This window comes from Lygodium microphyllum, chromosome 28 (genome assembly GCF_053477565.2).
Source record: "Lygodium microphyllum isolate KBCC chromosome 28, Lygodium_microphyllum_v1.1.10, whole genome shotgun sequence".
Taxonomy (NCBI): Eukaryota; Viridiplantae; Streptophyta; class Polypodiopsida; order Schizaeales; family Lygodiaceae; genus Lygodium; species Lygodium microphyllum.
Genome location: NC_141162.1, coordinates 40,313,476 through 40,338,877, shown reverse-complemented (window position 1 = coordinate 40,338,877; position 25,402 = coordinate 40,313,476). Strand labels below are relative to the sequence as shown.

Here is a 25,402-nt window from a genome sequence, read left to right as displayed (position 1 = left end):
CATTGCCCTTGCGGGCAATCTGATCATCACACCACGGACACGGCATGTGGGAGTCCACTTTCACTTTTCCAGAGAGCAGGTTGAGTTACGTACTATTCGCGTAGAGTTTGTGCCATCATCAGATAATTTTGCAGATATCTTGACCAAAGCGGTCAACCATCCGATTCTTCAGTACCTGCTACCTAGGATTGGCTTGGGTACACCCTCTCCTACTTTTTCAGCTTGACTGGGAGAAGATGCTTCCCTCTTGCTTTCCCTTCGAGTTTGAAAGAGGGCGGCTTCTACTCTTGATAGTGACAATGATGATGCTTACAGTTTTTTTAGACATTATATTGATTTATTCTTTTGTATTGTAATATGGATATTTGTAACTTCATCTGCATTGTCAAGATGACATGATTATAAAAGGGCACTTGGACAAGTGAACAATTTCCCTATGAGAACACTGTCCCAGTGGCGCCTTTGCTTAGCATTTTACATGAGCATGATATCTTGCATCTCCCTTTGCATTACCTCATGCATTGGCATTCTGTTCATGTAAATATGCATCTGTGCGTATTTATCACTTTTCCGTCTTTGGGAGTGGACGACTTTAGGATCCACCATATTTGTGGCATTGCACATGGCAGTCTCCAAGGCAGTCTTTCCTAGCTTGCTCGCTTGCTTTGCTTGTCTTTCTTGCTTGACATATTTGCTATACACACACCTTAGCCATTTTCTTCTTCATCGACACCTAGTAATGGTAGGGATAGTATGCTTGTCTTGTGAAGGTCTTGGGTCTGACTATCCCTTATCACTCTCCTGTTGGATCACGAATACTCTAGGACGAAAAGTCATTTGAAACCCTTACTTAAATGCTTAATCTATCAAACCTAAAAAGGCAAAAAAAAAGTCCATAGTTGATTCCATCCTCCTTTGTAGGGCTTGGTAGGCCACTGGGCAGCTGACGTGTACCCTTTGTTCGATGCCCTGTCCTCTTTGGGGTGATCACTTGGTCTCCCTTGGTAAGATAACCATCGCCTCTGTAGTCTTAGTAGGCCATTGGGCAGCCGACGCGCATCCTTTGTTTGATGCTCTGGTTGCTTTGGGGTGGGACGACTCGGAGTAAAAGATAAACAAAGAAAGAGCTTGGTTGGCCTTTATTCTCATGGCACTATTGTTGGGCCTGAGAGAGGGTGTTGAGCTAAAAATACATTAGCTTTTCTGAAATAGCCCCAAAACATGCTTAGTTAATGAAGAAACCTCGTTTATTTAAAAGAAACGTGATCCTAGAGAGTTTTTGTGTCTCATAAGCACAAACCCTCTTGGGAGGGCCCAAACTTTCTATCAATACGTATGCTGCTCTCCATTCAGTGTACAATCTTGGTTTTGCAGATTTCAGGTGTTTCAACTTGCTGCCCACACCCCGTTCATGGAGGATATCTCAGCCGAAGTTGTCCATTGCTGTCTCCATTAGTTGGCGCTTGATTTCCAGCCCTCTTCACGTAGTTTGGAGCTGATTTCAGCCAGGCGACTGCTGTTCCTGTGTAGACCTGCTACCGTACAACCTGCCACGTCGTCACAGTCCTGCTGCTTGCGTTTTTAGCCTTTCTTTCTCCTACAGGCTGTCTTGCTTGTGTTTTAAGTCTTTCTCTCTCTTGTAGGCTGTCCTGCCTGCGTTTTTAGCCTTTCTCTCACCTGTTGCCTGCGTTTTTAGTCTTTCTATCTTCTCACTGCTGTTTGTATCAAATCCAGCTTCTCACTACTGCATTTGTTGATGTTCGATGTTCGGAGGCTGCCTTGCTGCAATTTGGGATCCGTTTAGAGTACGACACACTCTTCGGCTCATTACCCTTGTCCTGATCCTTGAGATATAGGAGTTCGAAGTACATTATTCATTCAGTGCATAGTGTGTTTGTTGCATGAGCATCGTATATTCAATAGTCATATCACTTCATTCATTTATTGTGTTCATTGTCTATGAGTTACCCTAACCCTAATTGTGTTCTTTTATTAGTCTGTGCTTTGTCGTATGGTTTCTGTTTATGTTTCTGTGTTAGGGCATTTCTTTACACTTATCGTAGCAATGTATGGAATTGTGTTGCTTATTGTATGAAGGTCATGGTGCTATCTATTCTTATTTTTCCGTATTTTGGGGCACGGTGGGACGAAAACTAATTTGAAACCATCGCTTAGTACTAAATCTTTTGAAGAAATCGCACCAACAACTCTTTAAAGAAGAATCAATTGATGATTTCATCTGTCTTTGCAGGACTTAGTAGGCCTCTAGGCAGTCAACAAGTACCCTTGGTCGGATTCTTTGGCCTCTCTTGGATGATCACTTGGGCTCCCTTGGTAAGATAACCATCACCTCTGTAGTCTTGGTAGGTCACTGGGCAGCCGACGTGCTCCCTTTATCCAATGCCTTGGCTGCTTTGGGATGAGATGCCTTGGGTTAAAAGAATATATATATTAAGGGCTTATTTCTCATGGATCAGTTTTGGGCCTGAGAGGGGGTGTTGAGCTAAAAATGCATTAGCTTGATTTAAAGAGCCCCAAAAGATACTTAATCAATGAAAAAAACCTCTTATTTTAAAAAGAAACGCAATCCTAGAGAGTTAGTGTGTCCATATGCAAAACCCTAATTTGGATATCCCAAACTTTCTATAAATATGGATGTAGCCCATGGCTCTTCCTTAATCTCGTTTTTTCAGGAGCCGTATCTTTGCTATTCACAACCCATTCGTGGAGGACATTGCGATCAAAGCTTCCACCAACCATCTGTTACCATTTCGTGCCTGATTGGAGTCTTCTTTACTTGTTTGTAGCTGTTGCTAGGTCCGAGGAGTTGCGGTCTAGAGTTTGGTGTTGTCGCTTACAGTTTATTGCTATCGTCATTAGCTAAGAGCTGTCGCCGTGATCTTCTCTCGCCTTTGAATGTTGCGTTTCTGGTTTTTGGCTACCGCCCTTTAAGAGCGTGAGAGGAAGCACTTTGAAAATGTGCGCGTGAATCGAGGTATGTGCAACTGTTCAGTGCAGTGAGAGAGTGAAGAGTCGAGAGATGGTTGTACGAGTGTGGTACACAGAAAGAATAAAAGAATGTATTTATACTTAGGGTATGGTACACTTACATCCACAAGGGTGTGTTCACATGTGTAAATTAACATATACACGGAAGTAGCGTAAGGGCCTTTACACCTAACAACCTCCCACTTAAAGGTCCTAACCGAATCTTTAACCAACTCCCACTAGTCGAATGCAATGCTCATGTTGAGCTTTTGCAAGACTTTTAATGAGAACATCTACAAGGTTTTCTTGTGTTTTAATCTTAGTCAATGTGACTAGGCCATCATCCGGAACCTGTTTGATAAAGTGATACCGCACATTAATATGTCTGGTACGTGCATGAAACATGGCATTCTTAGCTAGGCATACAACACTCTTGCTATCACATCCAAGTATAGGTGTTTTGGTGGGTAGCCCAAAATCCTTTACCAAATGACCAAGCCAAACAGCTTCTTTCGAAGCTTCAGTGGCTGAAATATATTCAGCCCTAGTGGTAGAAAGTGCTACCATGTTTTGCAATCTAAAGCACCAATAAACTGCACCACTAGTCAATGTAAATATGTATCCACTAGTAGACTTGGGAGTGTCCAAGTCAGCATCACAGTACCCTTGTAGATCTAACATACCCTTTCCATAGTAAATACATTTTCTTTGTGTACCCTTAAGGTACTAGAAGATGCATTTCATTGCTTCCCAATGTGCTTTGCTAGGATTTGACATAAACGTGCTCACAACTCCCACTGCATGAGCAATATGAGGTCTAGTGGCAACCGTAGCATACATGAGTGAACCACAGAAGCATAAAGAACACCCTTCATAGAGCTGGTTGCCTTATAATCTTTTGGGCAATCCGCTTTGCTAAGCTTAAGGTATGGTAGTAAAGGAACGTCAAGTGGCTTAGCATTTGCCATAGAAAAATGATCAAGTACTTTGTTAATGTACTTTTCTTGCGAGAGAAATAAGAGCTATTGCTCTCTATCTCTTGTCACATGCATGCCCAAAATGTGTTTAGCTGCACCCAAGTTCTTCATGGAAAAGGCTGAATTCAGCTGTCTTTTCAATGCATTAACTTGGCTTTTATGCTTACCAGCAATAAGCATATCATGTACATAAAGCACAAGTATAATAAGGCTTCCATCATCAACCTTCTTTGTATATAAGCAGTGATCTGTATTGCTTCTTTTAAACCCGTGTGAGAGCATGAAGGCATCAAACTTTTTATACCACTATCTAGGAGCCCGTTTCAAACCATATAAGCTTCTCTTAAGCTTACACACCAAGTGCTCCTTACCTGGCATAATTCAGGCTTTTTCATGTACAACTCTTCTTCCAAATCACCATGCAAGAATGCAATTCTAACATCCATCTAATGAAGTTCAAGATCCATAAATGCTACAATAGCAAAGTTCAAACAATACCCGAAGAGTGGTCATTTTGACAATAGGTGAAAAGACTTCTTGGAAGTCAATCCCCATTTGTTAGGGATAGGTTTTCTATCTTTGGGCAATGGAACCAAATCTCAAGTATCATTCTAATACAATGACTTAGTTTCTTCCTGCATAGCTAGTTCCCACTTTTTCTTTAACTCACACGATAATGCCTCTTTATATGTAAGAGGCTCACCTTTGTCTATCAGCAAAATGCAGTCCAAAGAGGGATCAAACCTTTGTATAGGTCTCATGACACGTGTAGACCTTCTTACCCAATGATCCGTGTTATCAAACAATAGATCCACATCCAAAGGAATGTCGATGATCTCATTATTTGGCTGCTGAATTGCATGTTTAGGTTGTTGTAATAGATTTTAAGGCTACTGTAATTCATTTTCAACATGCTGATTTTGTTGCCTAAACCGATTTTTAGCATCCCTTTGCTGCCCATGTTCATCTGGCTCAATGATGATATGTTGATTATCATAACCAACATCAAATGGAGTTGAATTTTCAGTGGGGCTGATGGCTATTCAAGTGGTTGATCATGCTGAAATTTCGCTCTCTTTTTGTCCAAGTCATTAGATGTGGCATTTTTCAGTAGCTTTGACTCATTAAATACCACATCTTGGTTGTGTAGCACCTTTTTCATGCTTGGAACCCAAACTCTATAGCCCATTTCACCCTAAACTCCATAACCCATGAAGATGCGATGCCTCTATGGAATTTCATGTCAAGTTTGGTTCTGCTATCAACATGTACATCTATATAGCATTCGTAGCCAAAGACCCTTAAGTGGTCATATGAAGCAAGTTTGCAGACCAAACCTCTTTAGGGATGCCACTTTCAAGTGCATGATGTGGAGATGGGTTGCAAATATGCACCACGGTTTTAAGTGCCTCTCGCCAAAATGATTGCAGGAGATTAGCTGTGGACAGCATGCACCAAATCTTCTCACATAATGTGCGATTTATTTGCTTAGCCACACCATCAGATGATGGATTATAAGGAGTTGTAAGCTCTTGTTTAATCCCATTGATATCACAAAACTTATTGAATTCTTTAGATAGATACTCTCCCCCGTTGTCTATTCTTATGCATTTTAATTTTGAACCCTTTTGAATACTAACAAATGCATAAAACTTTTAAAAGGTGTCCAATGCCTCGCTTTTCTACTTAAGCAAGTAAATCCATAGCTTTCTAGAATGGTCATCAATAAAAGGCACAAAATAACGAAAACCACTATGAGTTTTTATTGCCATGGTACATACATCAAAATGGACTAAATCCAAGATACATGCCTTTCTAGAGGCTCCATGAGTATATGAACTCTTGACATGTTTTCCCAAAACATAGTCATCACAAAAGTCAAGTTTTGAGTTTTTCACATCAACTCTTCTAAGTGAAGAAAGTGCTTGTAAACTTTGTTGGCTCATGTATCCAAGACGCTTGTGTGATAAGTCCTTATGTGATTGCACTTCAGCAACTGCAACAAACTTTCCAGGAAGTGCTTTGCGATAAAGATAATATAGAGTTTCCTTTTTACCACCTCTAGTGACTAGCATAGACTCTTTCTGTATCTTCCATATTCCACCACCAAAGGTAGTGAAGTAACCCCTTCTATCTAGCTTCCCAATAGATAGCAAGCTCTTCTTAATGCCAGGTACATACCTAACATCATGAATGATCAATTCCTAACCATTTTCAAGAGCCAGGTGTATGGTTCCCATTCTTTCAATATCACATTCATAGTTGTTGGCTACATAGACTTTCCCAAGGTTACCTTCTGTATAAGAAGAAAAACACTCCAAAGATGGCACCATTGTCAACAATCCACAAGTGTGACAAACCATCATGAGTTGACAGCAAGGCATCTATCATATCCCTTTCAATGATATGCATGTCTTCCACTGTCAGAGCATGTGGATCTGAAGATGCAACCAGTAAATCAAGATCTTTATCTTCTTCTATCTCCTCAATAACAACATTAGATACCACATTTACCTTTTTTTGTTTCTTTAGGGGTAGAGCTGCCATCCCTCTCAATCTTTTTGTCTTTTGCATTAGCTTGCTTCTTGCGTCCTTGCTCCTTTTTATAGTACTTGCAATTGGGATTTTTATGTTCTTTTCGTCCACGCTGATAACAAGTGACATCTTGTTGTTTTTCCTTGCTTTTGTTGCGATTTTTGTTGTTATTTGCAGCATTTGATCTTTTCCCAGTTCGTCCTCTTACATTGTAGGCCGATCCAGTGTTTTGCCCACTTGCCTTGTGTCTAATCTCTTCATTGAGAATAGAACCATGCATACCATCAAATGTCAAGTTGGGGTTGTTGCCCAATGACACAACCAATGCTTTCCATGAATCGGGCAAAGGCATGAGCAAGAAGATAGCCCTTAGTTTAGGATCAAAAGCTGGCAAGCTTGCATCCTGTAATTGACTCAAATTACGAGTGAAAGCATTTAAATGCTCTGAGGTAGGCTTAGACTCATCAAGCTTCAAGTTAACCAACTTTCGCATGAGATATACCCGATTGATAGGAGTTGTATTCTCATACGGTGCTTGAGTTTCTCCCAAATTGCATAAGCAGTTGTAAGTCCCTTGATATCAACCAAGTTATCATCTGTGTTAGCCATTTTAATGTAAGTAATGGCTTTTTTGTTCATTTTAGCCCAATCCTCATCTGACAAAGCAATAGCAAAGCATCATCACCCTTCAGAAAAAGTATACCTTGCATACAATCTTTCCAAAGATCAAAGCCATTGCCATTTAATTTACGAATCTCAAAGAGATTCTTTGTGTCAGATGTAGACTGCAATAAAATGCTGAATACTTTCAGCCAGTAGCAAGGTTGCTGAATATAACAGCAAGTACACACACTTGTACTTCCAAAGGTGTCCAAGAAGCAGAAGTTTTGTTGCAATTTCAGTCCCAAGTATTGATTACAGCATGTACATGAATCAAATTCGATACATTTGCATAAATGACAACTCCCACTTCAAAAATACATCACCGTAATGCCCAAATGCAATAAACCAAGTGCTGTAGATACGACTGTTTCACTGCATAATGAGCATTCAGCAATACATGTACCAAGAGAAGCTGCCCTTTTATAACGTTTGAAACATCCCAAGTCCAAATTTCTCCCATTCAGCAATAAATTTGCTGTAATTTCATTATCAAAGCACAAATCGGCTCAAAATGCATCATTGATGTAAAAAGGCCTAAAATTTTTGCAGTAAATCTGCCCCAGTTGCATCAATAGATCATCTCGAGTGTCAAATATGGGCAAATGTTGCATAAATTTCACAAATTCTGCAAAAGCCCCAAATTTTGGGGCCTAAATGTGCACAAATTATAGTGAATTTGGCTCACCTGAGAAAAAAGTCACTTGGTACATGAAAAGCCCCAAAATTTTGGAGTCAAATGCGCACAATGTTTACAAATTTTGGGTCGAATGTCTTTGTTTTGCATGACAAGAATCAAATTTGGGAAAAGTCCGAAATTTTCAAACGTAAATTCGCAGAGATTTGAGCCCTGTGTTTGCACGCTTAAACTCTTGCCAATGAGCAGGAGACATATTGCAGAAAATAATAAAATAAAAAAATGGACGAAGAAAAAAACTGACACATGTGCTGTCATTGACTAGCACAGCTGTCACTTGTTGATTGTGTGTCTGTCTGACAATCTTACAGTCGGTTGACCACGCCAGCTGGTCGCCTGCTACGTGTCTTTCGCTTGATGTTCTTACCATCATCAGCTGGCCACGCCAACTGGTCACCTGCTATGGTCTCTCGCTTGCAGGCCTGTTTGTCACGTGCACTTGATGTCGACAGTTGTTGCAAGCTTGGTCACGATTGCGCCTGTTGCAAACGTTGTTGCCTGGATGCGAATTGTCACGCCTGCATGCTACCTATGCCTGTTGGTCATGACTGTTGGTCATAGTGACAATGATTGTCTATTCCGGTCCTCGAGAACACAGATAGATTTTCCAATGCTCTAATACTAGTTTTAAGAGTACAAGAGGAAGCACTTAGGAAATGTGTGCGTTAGTCAAGATGTGTGCAACTGTTCAATGTAGTGAGAGAGTGAAGAGTCGAGAGATGGGTGTGTACCAGTGTGGTATGCATAAAGAATAAAAGAACGTATTTATACTTAGGGTACGGTACACTTACACAAGGGTATGTTCATATATGTAAATTTATATATACACAGGAGTAGTGTAAGGGCCTTTACACCCAACACACCTCGATATTCTCTTATCTTTGTTTGCTACGTTTGCACCTAATAGCTGTCACCCAATCTTTCTCTCTTCTTAGGTACTTGCATTTTTAGTATTTCTCTCTCTCGCATTATTGTGTGCATCAGATCGATCTTTTGTTGACTGCATTTGCTGGTGTTTGATACTTGGAGGCTGCCTTTGCTGCAATTTGGGATCTGTTCAGAGTGTGTCACACTCTACGTCTCATAACCTTTGCCTTGATCCTAAATATATGAGAGTTGGAGGTTCAGTATTCACTGCAAAGTGTGTTTGTTGCATGAGCACTGTATATTCATTATTCATTCACTTTATTATTCATTGTGTTCACTCTCTCTTTATTATCCTAACTGTGTTTTGAGTTTATCAATCTGTGCTTTGTCATATGATTGGTTTTATGCTTTTTGCGTTTAGAGCATTTCTTCACATATACTATATTGGTGTACGTTTCTAGGATGATTGACAGCTCATTCTTGCACAACAAAGAGGGGATTTAGTTCATACAAATCAAATGAATTATACAAACCTAACATTGGGCTTGGGTGTGATGAAGATGATGGATCGTCAGTCATCTTGAAAGCGGTTTGTCCTCCCCTAGCCACATAGCAGCCAAGAAACGCGTTTCGTTGAAATTGAAACTTACGAAATGTTTCTTAAAGTACGAAACGTTTCTGAGAGTAAAAAACATGGGCGTTTTTTTTTTAGTGAGTTGGAACCCAAAACACGGTTTTTTTGACAAAAACTATTGGGCAATGTTAAACATGACGATGATGATGTGTAATGTCTTATGATGGCTCAAGATTTTGGACAAGAGACTGATTTTTTTGTGATTTTGTTTGGTTATTGGACTTTGTCAATCTAGTATCTATTCTTGTCTTGAGAGTTGAATATTATAAGACTTTAGTCTCATTTATGAGTTCTTTATGACATATTACAATTCATTCTCGATTTTGACATTTTGTCAGTTTGTTTTGAAATGAGAATCATGATGTTGCAACTTGACTCAATCCATATTATAGATAGGCTATTTACATGTTAATTTCAATTTTCTTTGTATGATATATATGAATCATAATGTTTGAGTTCTAAACCATAGTATAGCTCGTCCAAAGACTAACTTTGACATGAGTGACAAGTCAATAATGGATCATGGATATGTAACGTATAATGTATTATTCTCAATTGACTCTATTACCACTCAAGCTCAATTGGCCATTCTTTGTTTAAGAGAGAGTTCCATAGAGGTTTAGAATCTCTTTCTCTAGTCAAAACTATTAAAAATCCCTATATCAAAAAACCTGCGTTTCTTATTTTATCCCCTCTTGAAAGAAACTTACGAAACACGAATTTGACGTTTCGTTTCTAAATGTTTATGATGTTTCTGGCTGCTATGCCCAGCCAAGAAGTGTCTATTCTCACCTATTGAATGCTACGATTGATGTGCACCTCTTGATAACGTGTCTTCATGAAAATAGAAGGAAGATGGAGGATATGTGGAGGATAGAACTCAGGATACCGTCTTTGCAAGATTTCAATATAGTCCTTGTCCATGATTCACCGAAATCCATTCTAACTGGAGGAAGAGAAGGAGATGTTGATATCAAGAGAAGTGCTGCCTCAGAGCCTCTAAAGTAGGAGCAGCTTGAGTAGACATGATGGTCTCACAAGACGGTGTAGGAAACATTCACATTATGAGGTAGTTGCATGTCGCTCATGCAAACCAAACTTTTCATAAGGTCTCTGTAGGATACACTTTAGAAGAGCATTGTTGCTGGAACCATGTGAAGATACACTAGGGTTTGCAAGGAAAACACTGAGAGTGTACAAACATCACTAACACACAATGAAACTTAGTTAAGAATGTGAAAGAACTAAAAGAAACTGAAGAATAAATGAATGATGAAGGGATGAGATACAATTGAGGGAGCTCAAGGAGTAGAGACTATCCAAACAATTGTTGTCTCTCATGCGAGTGGGCTAAGGAAGCATGTTGTCCACGGACCTCTGCAGATGGATCCTTAGTGTAGCAAACCACCAATGTTGGCAAAGAAAACTGATGCAGATGGCTGAAGATGGCAGGGGAGCAGACTTGATGTTGAAATGCAGCAGTTTTAAGTCTGAGAGTGACGAAACACAATAACCTACTGTTTATTGCAAGCCTCTAACAGTTGGAGCAGCAGCTATTCACCAAAATGCAGCCATGGAAGAGAGCTGGAGACAAAAACTCAGCCATCAAAGGGGGGGAGAAGCAGGCAACAGCAGCAGAAGGTGTAGGAGAAGCTTGGCAGCTGCCTGCACAGAAAAACATAGCTGCATGGAGGATCTGGACAGCTGGGTGGTACAACCAAGAGGCTGGCAGCAAACATCGACTAGTGGAGAGGGATGATGATGAAGATGGAGAACTGGCACAGTGTGGGATGACGGATGGAGAGTGGATGCCCACAACATGTTCTTTTATAGGAGATTTTTGGGCATTTTTCCTATTATTTCAGAAATAAAATACATTTTTCATAAAATATTCTTTTTGGGGCTGTTTTTGTGGAGTTAAATTAGGCTGAAGTGCATGATAATTCTCTCTAAATTGAGGCCTTTAATTGTCCTTGTTCAACAAGGGATAGAGAGAAGGGGGGAAAAGGAGAAATTTGGTTTTCAAAGATAGGTTAGAGTAAATCGCTTGCATGTCATGTGAATGATCAATTATGGACAGGTCTTATGTGTATCAAAATATTGCCAATGTGTGTGTGTGTGTGTGTAGAGAGAGAGAGAGAGAGAGAGATGTGTGAGGAAGTTATTAGGAATGACTTCTAACATTGGCAAATTTCTGCTGTAAAAAATAGGCATTTGCTCGCATAGAAAATCACTATTTCAGCAATAAAGGCTTTTTTCCTACTGATTCCTTCCTTCTTGATAATGTGGACAAAATAAGGCATATTCCTGCAATCATTATCCAGGTTCTATTTCATGCCTTATTTTGAAAGTAGTAACACATGTTTAGCTTGAGTTTTGTTATCACCAAACAATTGTTTCCTTTTTTGTATGCTTTGTCTTATCTGTTCTCACAGTTCATGACAATTTTAGGGAAGATATGATGTGGTATGCCCCATGATGTCTGCATGGGACTTGCATAAAGCATGGCCGGAGGCAAAATTCAATGTAAGTACTTCGACCTTATGCCAAGGAGCAATACAGTGAGACCGTATAATGCTACATCTTGGGATAACTAATTTTCCATATTTTTGAGAGTGTCATATTTCACATAATACAACAATTGCTATGAGATAGGGAATGAAAGATAGATATATTAATGTCTAGTAGAGGTTAAATTACATATGAAACAAGTTACTATATAAAAGTCGATGTTTTGAGTATATTGGAAACGTGATAAGAAACTAATTAGTCAATGATCAAGGTATATGTAGCATGCTAGAAGAGTATTACTATGATGAATGATGAACTAGTTAAGTCCATCTAGTGTGTGAGAATATGCAATAGTATAGATGTGCTAAGAGGTTACCGGTGGCAAGAAGATGGTGAGGATGGCTCTCATGTGCGGTATGCCCTCATAAAGTCCTAGCTCCCTCCTCCACAATTGTGTGATGTAGTGCTTAAACTTTAGCAATTTGCATTTGACATGATGATGGTGGTTTATATCTTGATAGTCTCCATCTCTTTGTGGCCCTGATGTCAGATTCTCTTTGTGTTGTAAGCCCCTTTTGTGAGGTAGACTATAAGGGGGTAATGAGGCTCTCATGTCTGCTTGACATAGGCTTTGTACTCTCTAAAAAATAACAGGTATGCTTTGATACCATGCCAAAATAGGTGACAGTGCAATGTTGTATGGTTTGCGGGGAGTAACACAGAGTGTGTATTGCAAACATTGAGAGAGAAGAGGAACTCAGAAACACAAGAAGAACACAGTGATGATGCATTGAATCATGAAATGAGAAGCAAAAGGTGATATAGCGAAACCGAAGCTCAGAAGATAATTGCACTATCCAATCTGATTTAGATGGCAGCACTCGTGGGAAATTTGCACAGTGAAGGGAGTGAAGGATATTGAAGCCTCCAGGCAATAGGCTATTGAAGTAATCATTGGAAGGTGAAGGATAGCTGTTGAGGGAGTGAACCGCAGTCCTTTGATACCATCGGAGATGTGGAAGATGATTACCCGCTGTTGAGGGAGTGAACCATAGTCCTTTGATGTCAGGGAGTGACTTGGGCAGAAAAATGCAAATCCCAGAGTGTCGGAGCTGTCAAATGCAGGGAGTGCAGCCTAGACGTTGATGCGAGGTGGATAATGATGACGTCAGATGATGGAGGATGAGTGGGGCTGCAAAAACGTAGGTCCCAGCAGCCTCTGTGACAAATGAGTGATGCCAAGTGATAGGGGAGTAGCCAGGTTGAAAAAAATGTAGAGAAGCTTCGAAATTTTTGAAGCTTACTTGGAGTTGCAAAGATATAGTTGAGCTTGAGGGGGTGTGTTGAGATGACAAGCTTAACACGTGCGTACATTGATGATGGACTACCTGGCTAGATGGATCCACATGTCTACACTTAGCACGTTGGTGGTCATTATGGTCCTGACATGGCCACTGACTTATCACTTATTATATTTAGTTGTTGCACTTACCTACAGTTGACATAGTTATAGTGCTAGTCGATTAGTATAGTCAGCTATGCATTGTTTGACTTAGTAGACCACTTTCCTTTATGTTGTATATTATCTATACTTTGTGTACATTGTGTTGTGTGTGGAAGAAGAAGAAAAAACCAACAAGAAAACGTTTTGGCCTCCATCTCTCTTCTTGTGTTCTTGAGTGAGCTTCCTGTTGTGTGTATTATATGTTTGACGCAACAACTCAAGCAAGTTTCGCCACCATGCGATTTCTGGTAGGGATATCTCTACTTCACTCCAATGGTGGAGTAAATAGGGCTAAGAGATCCTTAGGTGTCCATAGTTTACCAACCACATGCTCACATAATGCTAGAATATCCCAAGTGAGCTCTCTAGGTATTTCCATGTTGTATAATTAGTGTATCTGAAACCAACCTTCCTTCTCGGAGAGAGTGGTGATTCCCTGATTAAGCACTTAATTATAGTAATCAGCAAATAAACATAATTTGAAATGCACACTTCACCTTCAAAATTCTTGGACAATGGACACCTTGTTGGCCCCAAAATTGACGCCCTTTTTGGTATTTCTTTATCTTCAATTGCCAATGAATTTATTATAAGCGGAGATTCCACAATCTCCTTGGTTGATCCAAAAGCCCCTTGCTGGTCCAACTATCAGCAAACAAATTGGGCAATTTGCCCCTTGAATTTCACCGAGGGCTTGCTCTAATTGGATCCCAATTGGCCAAATGTTGCCCCAAATTTACAATGGATGGCCAAGCATCTGAAATCTTTCTCAATACCACAAATTCTAGGTGCTGATTTCAGTGTATGACACATTCTACTGATAGCGCGGGTTCTGAGGTGGTCGTCAAACCCTAATTTCTACAGAAATTAGGGCTCACAATAGAATTTCCTCTGTTGTCCCATCAAATTCAACTGAGATCTGCTCCAAATGGTTGAGATAAGCAGAGATCTCTTCAGAATTGATTGGAGAAGGTGAAAGGAAGCCAATATGAGAGAGAAATTTGATTTTCTTTGTAAGAAACACCTAAAATCTACTTGTTGCTTGCTTCAGTCTACATTTAATGCAATCACCTACTACCACGCACTTCCGAAATGCTATCACCTGATCAACAATATTGTCACCAGACCTTGGAAGATGTCTCCTTGCTGTCACCTGTGGAAGGTCTCAGATGGCTATCGCCTTTAATGAATTGCTGTTTTTTTGTTCAGAAAATGATGAGTAGTCTTCTCTCTCTCACCGAGCAGTTGAAAATTGCACGAATGGCTAAGACCTAGGCCCCAAAAACGTTTTCTGAGATTGCTTGGATATTTTTGCCAATTGGTAGCATTCTAAACCCTTTTTTTCAGCATTATCCAGCCATTAAATTAATTTTCAAAATCAAATAATTCTGAAAATTAATTTCAACCTTTCTGACCTTGCCCAAAATTAAATGTTTCCATTCATAATTAAATTGGCTAGGCCATTTGTAACTCGGAGCGGTACCAACCTTTGTTGATCTTTAGACTTGCGTTAATTAATTAATTAATACTGGTCTCGTGTTACCACTGACACTTATTGGACAAACAACTATCCTAGGGTCAAAACTGACACCAACTAACCATGAAAATCCATTTGATATAACTTATCACAACTTTTGCCTTTGACACCCATTGCATCCTTGGGGTCCTTGGCTTGCTACCATGAAATAATTGCCTTGTGCATCACATGTGCTAAACAAGCTTGCACATTTGATTAATAACTTAATCAAATGTTATAAGCAAGATTAAAGCATCTCAAAATTTCATGTTCCCGTGACCTCCCCCTTGAAAACCATGCAATCGTCCTTGATTGCACTGTGTTGTGCTAAAGGAAAAGCATATTGCTCTGGAATTTCTATAAGGCATCACATTTACAAAATTGGCCATTGTTGTTAACCATGCCATATGCCCCAAATCTGCTCAAAAGTTCGAGCTAGCATATACATTACATAAATCTGAAAAACAGTCTAGAACTATTGCTAGAAACCCATTGGATGCATGTGTAACTCATGTTTCTCAATTGTCCTGACCCCAACTATAGTTAAGAATATTCTAAACATAAACCATGGCTGAACTGTCAATGGCATTTACTAACATGCTGTTGTCTATGGAACCAGCTGTAAACCATTGAAAACTGAGTATAAATTGATCATTTGCTGATCTGAGAATTGATCACAAAGTGGTGCAAAAACTGATAAGTTAATTGATGCAAAACTAATCCGAAAAGTGATCATAAATGGTCCTCAAACTGATCAGAAACTGAGCTGAAATTGATCAGAATTTGACATTCAAAATTGAGGTAAAAGCTCATGCTCAATTGATCGTGAATTGATCCCAAATTGATGTAAAAGTATAGTCTCAGAGCCGTGGTAACAACCATACTCATCTGCATACATCTCATAATGACTAGCACATTGAGTAGTGACCCCATGGCAGACATACTATCAGTATAGTACCTTGGAGATCTACTACATACGAGAGCTATCCACAATTAGAGGAGTGGAAGTGCTACCTCCCCCTTGAGCATTAGGCAATGCTTTGGACCCTTGCTCTGCTGAACTTGATTGAGCTCGAACGGAGTTGGCTCTAATTGAAAGGCATCTAGGTAAAGTTGTAACAATTGAGGATGGTTTGCTAAGTCATTCTCTTCCATCCATTTTGCATCCATTGGTGAATAGTTGTGAAACTTCACCAAATATCTTTTGGAAACTTTACCTCTAACCTTGGGTGACCAATTTTCAGCCTTCTTTGGTGGTTCATTGCTGCATTTTGTACACTCTTATATTTGTTTACAACATTCATTCACTTCAGAGTTTCTTCTCTTTGTGTTTGTCTTTGTGTTTAAGTTTTGAGTTTTGCGTTTAGGGTTTGAGTTTTGATTGTCACTGTTTGAGTCTTTGTGTTTTAGTCTTGGTCATACATGTTGTGTTTCCTTGGTTTTAACCCCTAGCATATCTTCACATGGTATCAAAACCGTTGCTCTTTTAATAGTATCCTATAGTGATTGTGGAGGCTAGTCTTTGTGCGAGACTCACACGCAACTTGGTTCTGACTCATAACATCTTACGTACCTTCTTCTAGGGATTCTATGATGCCTTATCAGGCTTCTCCATCATTGGAGACTTTGAGAAGGCATTGAGGAGGAGATAGATACACCTTCACCTTCACTATCTTCTTCTTCTCGTTTTGGTCATCTTACAGATGAAGAGTTTGAGGAGTACTTGCGTATCATATACAGTTTAGTTTATACCTCTCCAACGAGTGCTACTACTTGGTTTGGACCGATTGGTGAGAGTGGCCATCTCTTTGATCTTGGAGGGACCTTGACATTCAGCATGTCTAGTGATCCATTTTCTTCATTAAAACTAGGGCTTATGTCAAGTTCATATAACCCTTTTGAGTCGTATGAGCTAAATAAAACCCTCTCCTGTTTCTTCTTTTGTTGTGCAGGATCCGGATGATTTTCAATATGCTAACTTTAATAGAGGAGGCTCTCGAAGTAGATACCCTTCATCAAGTATATCTCTACTATCTGTTTCATTTAAGTAAGCAAATCACACTTCTCAACTCCCTCCCATTCCACCACTATCTTCTTCACATTTTGATCTACTCACATTTTCATTCCAAAACCTTAGATTATACTCCACTTGTGCTCAAAGCACACTAGGGGTTGGATCTTCCATCTGTGCTCCTAGTACTTTCTCATTCTCCAACCCACCGTCTACCTATCTCCATTTACTACACCTCTTGGTGCATTGTTAGGGGGAATGCCACCCTTTAATACTATACCTTCTAGATAGCCCGACTTCACCACATCCTTGCACTCTGGGATGGTTGTGATGGGCATTGCCCTCACTACCTCCGGATACTCACAACACCCCTACATGATCTCTCAAACGTAGGGGTATCCATTCTTTGCTTGCCGTCACACATCCCTTGGGTCACTCCTATGTAGGGATTTCCATCCTCTGCTTCTCGTGTCCGTATCCCTTCACCTTATGCCCCTCATGCGGCTACCATGCCTATATCTAGTCCACTCATGCCCACATATGGATCCACTTTGCACAATTCTAGCATGCATGGCGTGTACTCTGGGATTACTTTCTATTGTACTCTACTCCCCCACCCTATCCCCCCTATCCATCCTATCCCCATTACACATCTCCATTTGCTAGCACTATCGGGTCGAATTTCGCCACTTGGTCGAACTTCATGCAATAAGTGCTTGAACCTTAGGGTCTTTGAGACCTCGTCATTGGTACCAACCTATGCAGGACCCTTAGTTAGCGAGGAACTTTTAGTGATGACTCTAGGCCTCAACTACTTTGTGACACAATCGATTATTAGAATGCTTTGTACTTTCACATTGTTGCAATTCTATGTTAACCAACGTGAAATCTCGCATCTAGTTAACTAGCCTCTCATGTATACTTGACATGCTAGGAGCACAAAATGCATAGGAAACATTCTTGTTTGCATACTTAAGACTATTGCAATGTGATTGTGCATGGGAATTTGTATACTACCATCCATACCAATATATATTTTCCCATGCATTGCATGCATTACTAGCTACATTTTTCCTCATGACGAGCACTATATGGAGCATTTGCATGACCAACATTAATACCATGAGTTCTAAATAGAGTGGGCTGCGTATACGCATTGCCATACTTGTGACTTTGAGTGTTGGCATCATGCCAACATTGCTCTATATGAGGTTATGTATATCACCAACCATACCCAGATATATTGGGTTTTGCACACTACGCATTGGTTGCTGCATACCATAAGGAGTTGTGCTATACATCTTTGTATGTGGTGCTTGACCCATCATAGCATGGAAACTAGTACCACCACGAAAGTACCATGTCTGCCCCATCATTGCATGCATCCTCTTTTGTCCAAAAAGCATTGGATTAACACTTTCAAGTTGGCCTTGCATATGCATCAATTGCCCTGCCAACATCATTTGCTTATGCTCACTTCCCACATTGGAACACCATGCTATTGTATTGGCTCTTCCTTCGATGCATCTTGCTGTTTCGATACTCTTGAAGATGATTTCCTCTTTTTGCCTTTGCTGCGCTCCCTTAAGGGGTTCAAAAGTGCACAAACTGATGATCATTTGCCAATTGCACAAACAATTCAAGTTATGCCTCAGCTGATCTTGAAATTGGTCATCAAATTTCTCTTTCTCTTGCTTGTCATCAGCTTCAAGACACCTAGAAAGACCCACATTTTGGTCTAAACCAATATTATTAGCTTGCTGTACATGTTGCATGCATTGCAGTTTCCCTAAACTCTTTGTAAAATTTTCAGATTCAGAGGCATCATCCTTGCTTGATTCCATCTCACTATCAGAAGATATTCTTGCTGTAAATGCTTAGCTGAACACAATTTCAGCACTAGAGCAAAGCTTTTGACCTCCAATCAAGTGGCACAGGCCCACCAATTCAAGGGAGATGGTGATGTCCCGGCAATGGCTAGTTGAAACCAGCCTTCCTCCTTGGATAGGATGGTAATGACTTGATTAGTCAACAATAATAGCAAGCATAAAATTTACATAAATTGAAAATGCACACTTTACCACTTTAATCTTGGAAAATATACTCCTTGTCGGCCCTAAAACCAACACCCCTTATGGTATTTCTTTAGCTTTTATTGCAAATGGATGTAGTACCAACGGAGATTCTCTGATTTCCTTAGCTATTCCAAGTGCCTATTGTTGTCAAATTGACTAGCAAGCCTTCAAACCAAATTTCCCATTGGTTTTCTTTTGGGGATTGGCAAGTACATGAGTTTTACCATCAATGTACAAACACAAATATTTATTAAAAAACCATGGCATACCAAGAATGACATCGACATGGTCGAGGCTTATGAGTTGGAAGTCTATAAGTTCATGATAGTGCTGGATCAAAAGATCCAAACTTGGTACCATTTGATTCCAACGATCCACGGTAGGGCCCTCTATATAACGGACACGATAAGCTCGGCCAACAGGTACCGTGTGGAGCTGCAATTTTTGCACCAACCGAGGAAAAAGGAAATTGGGAGTAGAGCCATTATCAAATAAAATTGTACCCTCTTGGTCATCTATATGCTCAATGACCTCTAAGAGATCATGTGGGTACAATTTTATTGATGGAACAACCATTGCAACTACTCGCATTAAGAAAGCAAATCTTTCGATAATATTCAAAAGAAATACTTGGAGCTTCAATAGTATTTACTGAAGTCTTAGAAGTAGATTTCACCTTCTTATTCTAGGGCACTCTCGATTGTTGCCAAAGTGGCCTGACGCAAAGCCATGACCCTTGGAGTGATCCTGACTACGAGTGACCTTGTGCTTACCATCTTTCTTCTTACACAACTCTAAAGACAGCTGATGAGTTGTTGCCAGGTGGGTGGATAAGGTTTTATGGCTAGGCTGGTCATGTTAAGCAAGGTAATACTTTTATAGTCAAAGTGCATGGTAATGTGGGTATTGTGGTGTCGTTAATGCCAAGAGCACAGGTAGCTGGGGAAGAGTAAAGTGCATTGGATTTTACTTGTATATTTCCTTTAACCACCAGTTTTAAGCTTTTTTTCCCCCAAGAAAAGAAAATTCTATTAATAGCACAGAGAAATCTGATGCAAAGAACAAAATACAAGGAACTTTGTGAAGACTAACCAAGTACATCACAAATACAGATGGTTGTGTGAACAACCAATGTGGTGGGCTATAATGCTAAACCATCTGAGGGGCAGTATGGAAGAAAGTGCCTGCATCCCCCTCTGCAATAATGCCTCTTCTCTTCCTCATCCTCTTAGAGCTGCCCTGCAACATCTCCCATCTCCTGTGGAGAGTGTGGATGATCTCTATCCACCGGTTTTAAGAATACACAGGAATTTATTTAGCTGCACTTGGTTGACCATCTGAAAAAGTGTGTAGTTTATACCTAGCAGTTCCATGACATTTGAGCTCTCTTTATTTTGTAAATTCTCTGCTGTTGGATAGAGTTTTCAAGGGACTTTAAAATGCTATTGCTTGATTTATGTTACTTATTAAATGTGATTTTCTTTCTACTGTATTTTTAGAAATGTTCTCATGATATGTCAATGATATCGCTCTGGTTCTATTTATTCCATGCAGATTGTACTAGATGCAGGGCATTCAGCCAATGAGCCAGGTATTACAGCTGAGCTGATTGCAGCTACGGACTATTTCAAGGAACTTCTAAATGGTTCTAAAAGCCATTAAGTTGTGTTTTGATGAGGTGGGTCTTTGATTTGCCCATGTCATTCCATTTGAAGGTCTAATTATTTGAATGGAATGTCCTTATCTATATATGATCCTATTCTGTCCTTGTTGCTGGTGTTGTAGCACAGGCGGTTATTCAAAGTTGAAGTCAGTTTAGTCAAAAGTTACTCTATCAAGATCTACTGACAGCACATCCTTACCCAGTCCCAACACACAATTGGCAAACACATGCCTTGGAAATTTGGAGCATGTGCATACGCATAAGCTTTTTCAACAATCGGTTGTGAAGGCCAGTTGATGTTCACTAGTTTACCTTACTGGAAAGGTAAATGGCCATAGAAAGTCAGCCATAAGGATGCATCAAGAAGGTAGATAACCCTTGTGCTTGGTTTTGAAGCCAATCTTGTACGGTTAGACAAGTGGTTAAACTAGGTGCAAGCAAAATCTCAGTGAAGAGAGTTTAAGTCTTGTTTATTTTTCTTGTTCTTTCTGATTTCAGTATTCAAGGACTGGTCCTTGGTTGTCATCAAGTGGTAGCAGGTTAACTCAACAGTATTTTGTCTAAGCCAATCTTGCTACAAATGGTGTTTTGTATGTGCTTTGCTAGATGGGTGAAACATTTTTAAATCATGGAAAGCATAGTTGTAAAATCTGCAAACATTGTCACCCTTGGCTTCGGAAAGACTTCTTTTTCTTAAAATATTTCCTTAAAATATTTTGAAGTAACAAAGACAATAAGTGAAATGAGCTAAATTGAAGTACAGTGCGTCTCAGAGAAATGCGAGTTCTGTGTTGCTAGGATTGATCGGCCAAAGCAAGTCCTGTTGAACTGTCGGTCCTTTAATTTGAAATTAGTGTCTTTTTGTGGAAAGTATCTTGAACAAAGCTATGTGTCATTGTTATAATCTATGTTGAAGGTTACAAATTGCTAATGTTTGCATGTGAAATTGCATGCATTTGAAGGCAAAGACTTTCAACAAACAATGAGGCGCAGAGAGACATGGTCTCAAGCTTTTTAGTAGAGATGATCTACACAACTAATGGATACAGACTGCTGGATCATGTATAGGACTACTTAAATTGGAAAAGGGATTTATCGAGAGTTGGAAGTGGTTTTCTTCAAATAGCTTCTTGTGTCCATGTTAGAAAGCATATATTTATGATCTGTGCTTTGCTACCTGAACACCAGCAAACCCCTGCTGCTGCATGCACAGAGGGGTCATGGTCTCTCAAGAACCCTCTGATCGGCATGCAGACACCAGCAGTGCTAGCCCCAAGCAGCAGAAACATGGAGAAGAGATGGACTTGACTTTGTCACAGCAGTCTGATCCACTGATGTAGACATGGTCGAAGTTGAGAAAAACCTACACAGATCGACAAAGCACAATGGATGGAAGCATGCATCTTTGGTGAAGGGCAAGAAAGTATTTGGACCTCCTGTTTCTCCATCTCTGCCTCACATTAAACAACAATATGCAGATTTCTGTCATTGGTCTACTTCGTTATTTCTTGGGGCGTCACTCCAAATGAAGAGGATTTCACCCAATGGTTTTGGAACACCTGTGGCTCACAAGTCACATTACAGGGAGTTCATTTTGTTGGGAAAGGCTTCTGTTTGGTGTTTCTTGGCTCTTATATTGGCTTATCAGCTGTGGTCTTGGTTTCTGAGGCAACCTTGTCTATGCCCTCCCCTGGTTCTCAAGCTCTGTGCCCAAAGGAGTTCTCTAACACGTGTGTTCTGCTGCCCCTGCCCTGGGAAGTGCTTGAGGTATATCATGGGAATGGCATGGAGCTCATTGTTGGTGTCAAGTTTGCCCCATTTGTGGATTCCTGCTACCTTTGCAAGGAGGGCAGACACTTTGCAAAAGATTGCCCCAGAAAAAAGACCCTACAGCAAAGGGGAGGGTACTCCTTCAATTGAGGAGAAAACAAAAGGAGCAAGTTGAGAACCTTTGTCTCCTACAGTTGCAAATGATGGCAAGAATGCTGATCAGAAGGAGAAACCCAAAGTGAAGAGGAAGGGGAAGCCATTGCAAGAGATTGATAGAAATAAGTCTAAGACCTAGGCAAGCAGTTGGCAGGTCAGCAAAGGGAAGAAGAGAATGCCGAATATGCAAAGGAGGGCTCTGGGTTGAAGGCCCGACGAGGGTAAACACAAGATCTCGCTACAAAAACTGGCATGCTTCCTGCGTTGAGGTCCAGATTGAGCCAAGGCAATGCATTACTCCTTGGCAATTGGAATATTACTCTGGGTGATATAGCAATATCGTGTTGGCAGGGCAATAGATTGCTTGGAGAGAGAGAGAGAGAGAGAGAGAGAGAGAGAGAGAGAGAGAGAGAGAGAGAGATTTACGGAAAAAAAAAAGGAGCGAGAGAGAGAGAGAGAGAGCTTGTCTCTTCAAAGACATCTGATAAAAAAAGAGAGAGAGAGCTTTGTTTTGGTATGCGGCAAGTGGCTAATAGATCTATGCCTATTCTTCACGTTGACAAATCTTCCCCCCTTCACTTGGCGTAAAAAGCAAACTGGTACCCTTTGGAGAGAAGCAAGCTTGACAAAATATATGCTAATCCTGAAGGATGATGGTAGAGTCTTGATTGCAGGTTTTGGCTGCTCTTGCAAGTCTTCTCTACACTTTTAGGCTGATTGTAACCCAGTTCCCTGCACTTTTAGGCTGATTATGGGAGGTAATCATCATGATGGCCCCCCTTCTTTTAGGTTCAATGCCTTTCTTCAGAGACCAGCAGTTTGTTGATGAATTGAGTGTCTTGGACTAAGGGTAGAAGGGTAGGGGGTAGCTGCATTGGACTAAAGCAATTGCTGAGGTTACAAAAAAACGTGGCAAGTGTAAAGCTTGCTTGGTCCAAAGGCCTGATGCTGACTGTCCAGGATGTAGAGATGCTGTTATTAATGGTCTTGTGCTTACCTTGTGAGAAGCTCTTCTATCACTAGTTAGTGCACCATATCTGAAAACGAGCAAGTCTGCCTCATATATGTGAGCACTACAAACATACAGTACAACTAATTGTGGGGAGTAGCGATGTGCTACGCTTCCTGCTTCTCACTGTGCATTGACTCCACCCATCCTGTATGAGCTCTCAGATAAAGTCTGGTGTCATGTGCAACATACATGTCAACACTCCCTAAGGAGGATAACTGCTTGAGCTTGCCATCAGTTGTATGGTCCTATAACTATTGGTAGTACTCTAACTTCTCTCAGGGCAATGACTGTGTGAAGATATCTGCAATTTGCTGCTTACTAGACACATGCTCAGCTATATATGACATGACAAGCCTCCCCCCTGCCCCTCCTGGTTGCCCAGGGCCTACTGTGCCATCCTTCGCCTCTCCTTCTGCAGCCTTACCTCTCCATCTGCAGCCTTACCTGTTGCCTGCCTACTGCCCCACTTCTTTGTCACCCCTGTTGTTGCCTAACTTCTGCTTGTTGCACCTCTTGTTTGCTGCCTTGCATCTACTGTGCCTTCAATCTGCTGCCACCTGCTCCTGTAGCCAGGGCTTTGCCTAAAGCTGGTGGGTCATAGTTTTGCATGTATTTCTACCTGCTTGCCAACCTGCAAGATTGCCAATGCCTGATTCCCTCCCCCCCCCCAACCCCACCCCACCCCACCACTCCCATGCCCTCCTCTGCTTTTGGCCAGCTGCTCCCTTCCTCTATAGCAGCCTTCCCCCCAAATTGTTTGTTGGCAAGCACCTCGTACAGGTGGTCCAAGGAGTAGCATACACAATGGTAACCTCTGGTCCTATGCCAATGCAACCTTCAAGTGCACCTCAATCATACTTCTTGCGAGTGTGTCTCTCCATGGGACAGCTCTAGAGTCTAAACTGTGTGCACCATGGAGAAGTTGGAAGAGATTGTGGTCTTTGGACAGGTTGTGGACCACTCCCTTTCTTGGATATAGCTCCAAGTTTGGTTTCATTCTACTTTGGAAATCGACATCTCACGGGGATAGTGGAGTTGGTGCTTATGGGCAAGGTATGTGGCTCAAGAGCTCGTTGATAATGCTCTTGTATGTGGCTCAAGAGCTCGTTGATAATGCTCTTGTAGTATCCATGGATGGGCCCAATATGGTTCCATGGTACAAGAGCTTTAGTGTCCACCTTTGGATCTCATCACATTCTCCCTTGGTATTGTGTCACTCTCCTCTTCCCAGGCCTTGTGGTAGAGTTTCATCTGCTAGGTAAGCCCTCAATAATCCTAGCTATAGTTGGATACCTCTAGAGGCCACGTACTCCAATGTGGATCCCGCATAATGGCAATTCTGCTCACCCTCCCTCTCTCTTTAGCAAAGCATTGTCATGCTCCTCTTGACCCTTAGCCTGCACCCTTTCTCTCCCTCCCAACCCCTTCACCACCACCTCCACCCCACCACCTTCTATTCCTCAGAACCAACTCCAGAACAGGTTGGATCACCTTCTCATCCCCTAGATTCTCATTGCCATCCTCCTTTCTCTATCACCACCCCTTTGCCAAAACAACCAACCCCCCCCCCTCCCCCTGTAAGGGCTTTGTAGCTATATCATGGCGTTGCTACCAGTATCACCTATATAGGGATTAGTAGTGACTCTGAGCCTTGCTTGGTTTCCACTCTACCTGTGATTCCCTATACCCAGTGGTGAACTCTTATATGTGTGGCGTCATGAGGTTGTAGTCTTGGGATGTGCCTATGTTGTATCGTTTCTTTGATTGATTAATACAAGAGTATACCTTGCTCTCACATATCGTGTTACCTTTCTGTGCCGTGTTGA

General features: G+C 40.9%; 1 protein-coding gene across 3 annotated transcripts in view; it reads left to right on the top strand.

Annotated features, from left to right (window-relative positions):
* The window catches only part of PIP (proline iminopeptidase), an 87,781-nt gene extending 66,623 nt beyond the window's left edge, over positions 1 to 21,158 (top strand). Inside the window, exons 9-12 of one of the 3 annotated variants that reach the window (XM_087670233.1) lie at positions 11,569 to 11,682; positions 11,810 to 11,884; positions 20,530 to 20,653; positions 20,766 to 21,005. In XM_087670233.1, the coding sequence (XP_087526359.1) occupies positions 11,569 to 11,682; positions 11,810 to 11,884; positions 20,530 to 20,637 (297 nt within the window). In that variant the 3' untranslated portion in view covers positions 20,638 to 20,653; positions 20,766 to 21,005. Of the gene's footprint in view, positions 1 to 11,568; positions 11,683 to 11,809; positions 11,885 to 20,529; positions 20,654 to 20,760; positions 21,006 to 21,136 lie in introns of those variants that run through there. The other 2 variants (XM_087670234.1, XR_015689325.1) reach the window with 2 other exon arrangements.
* The last annotated feature ends 4,244 nt before the right edge of the window (positions 21,159 to 25,402 follow it).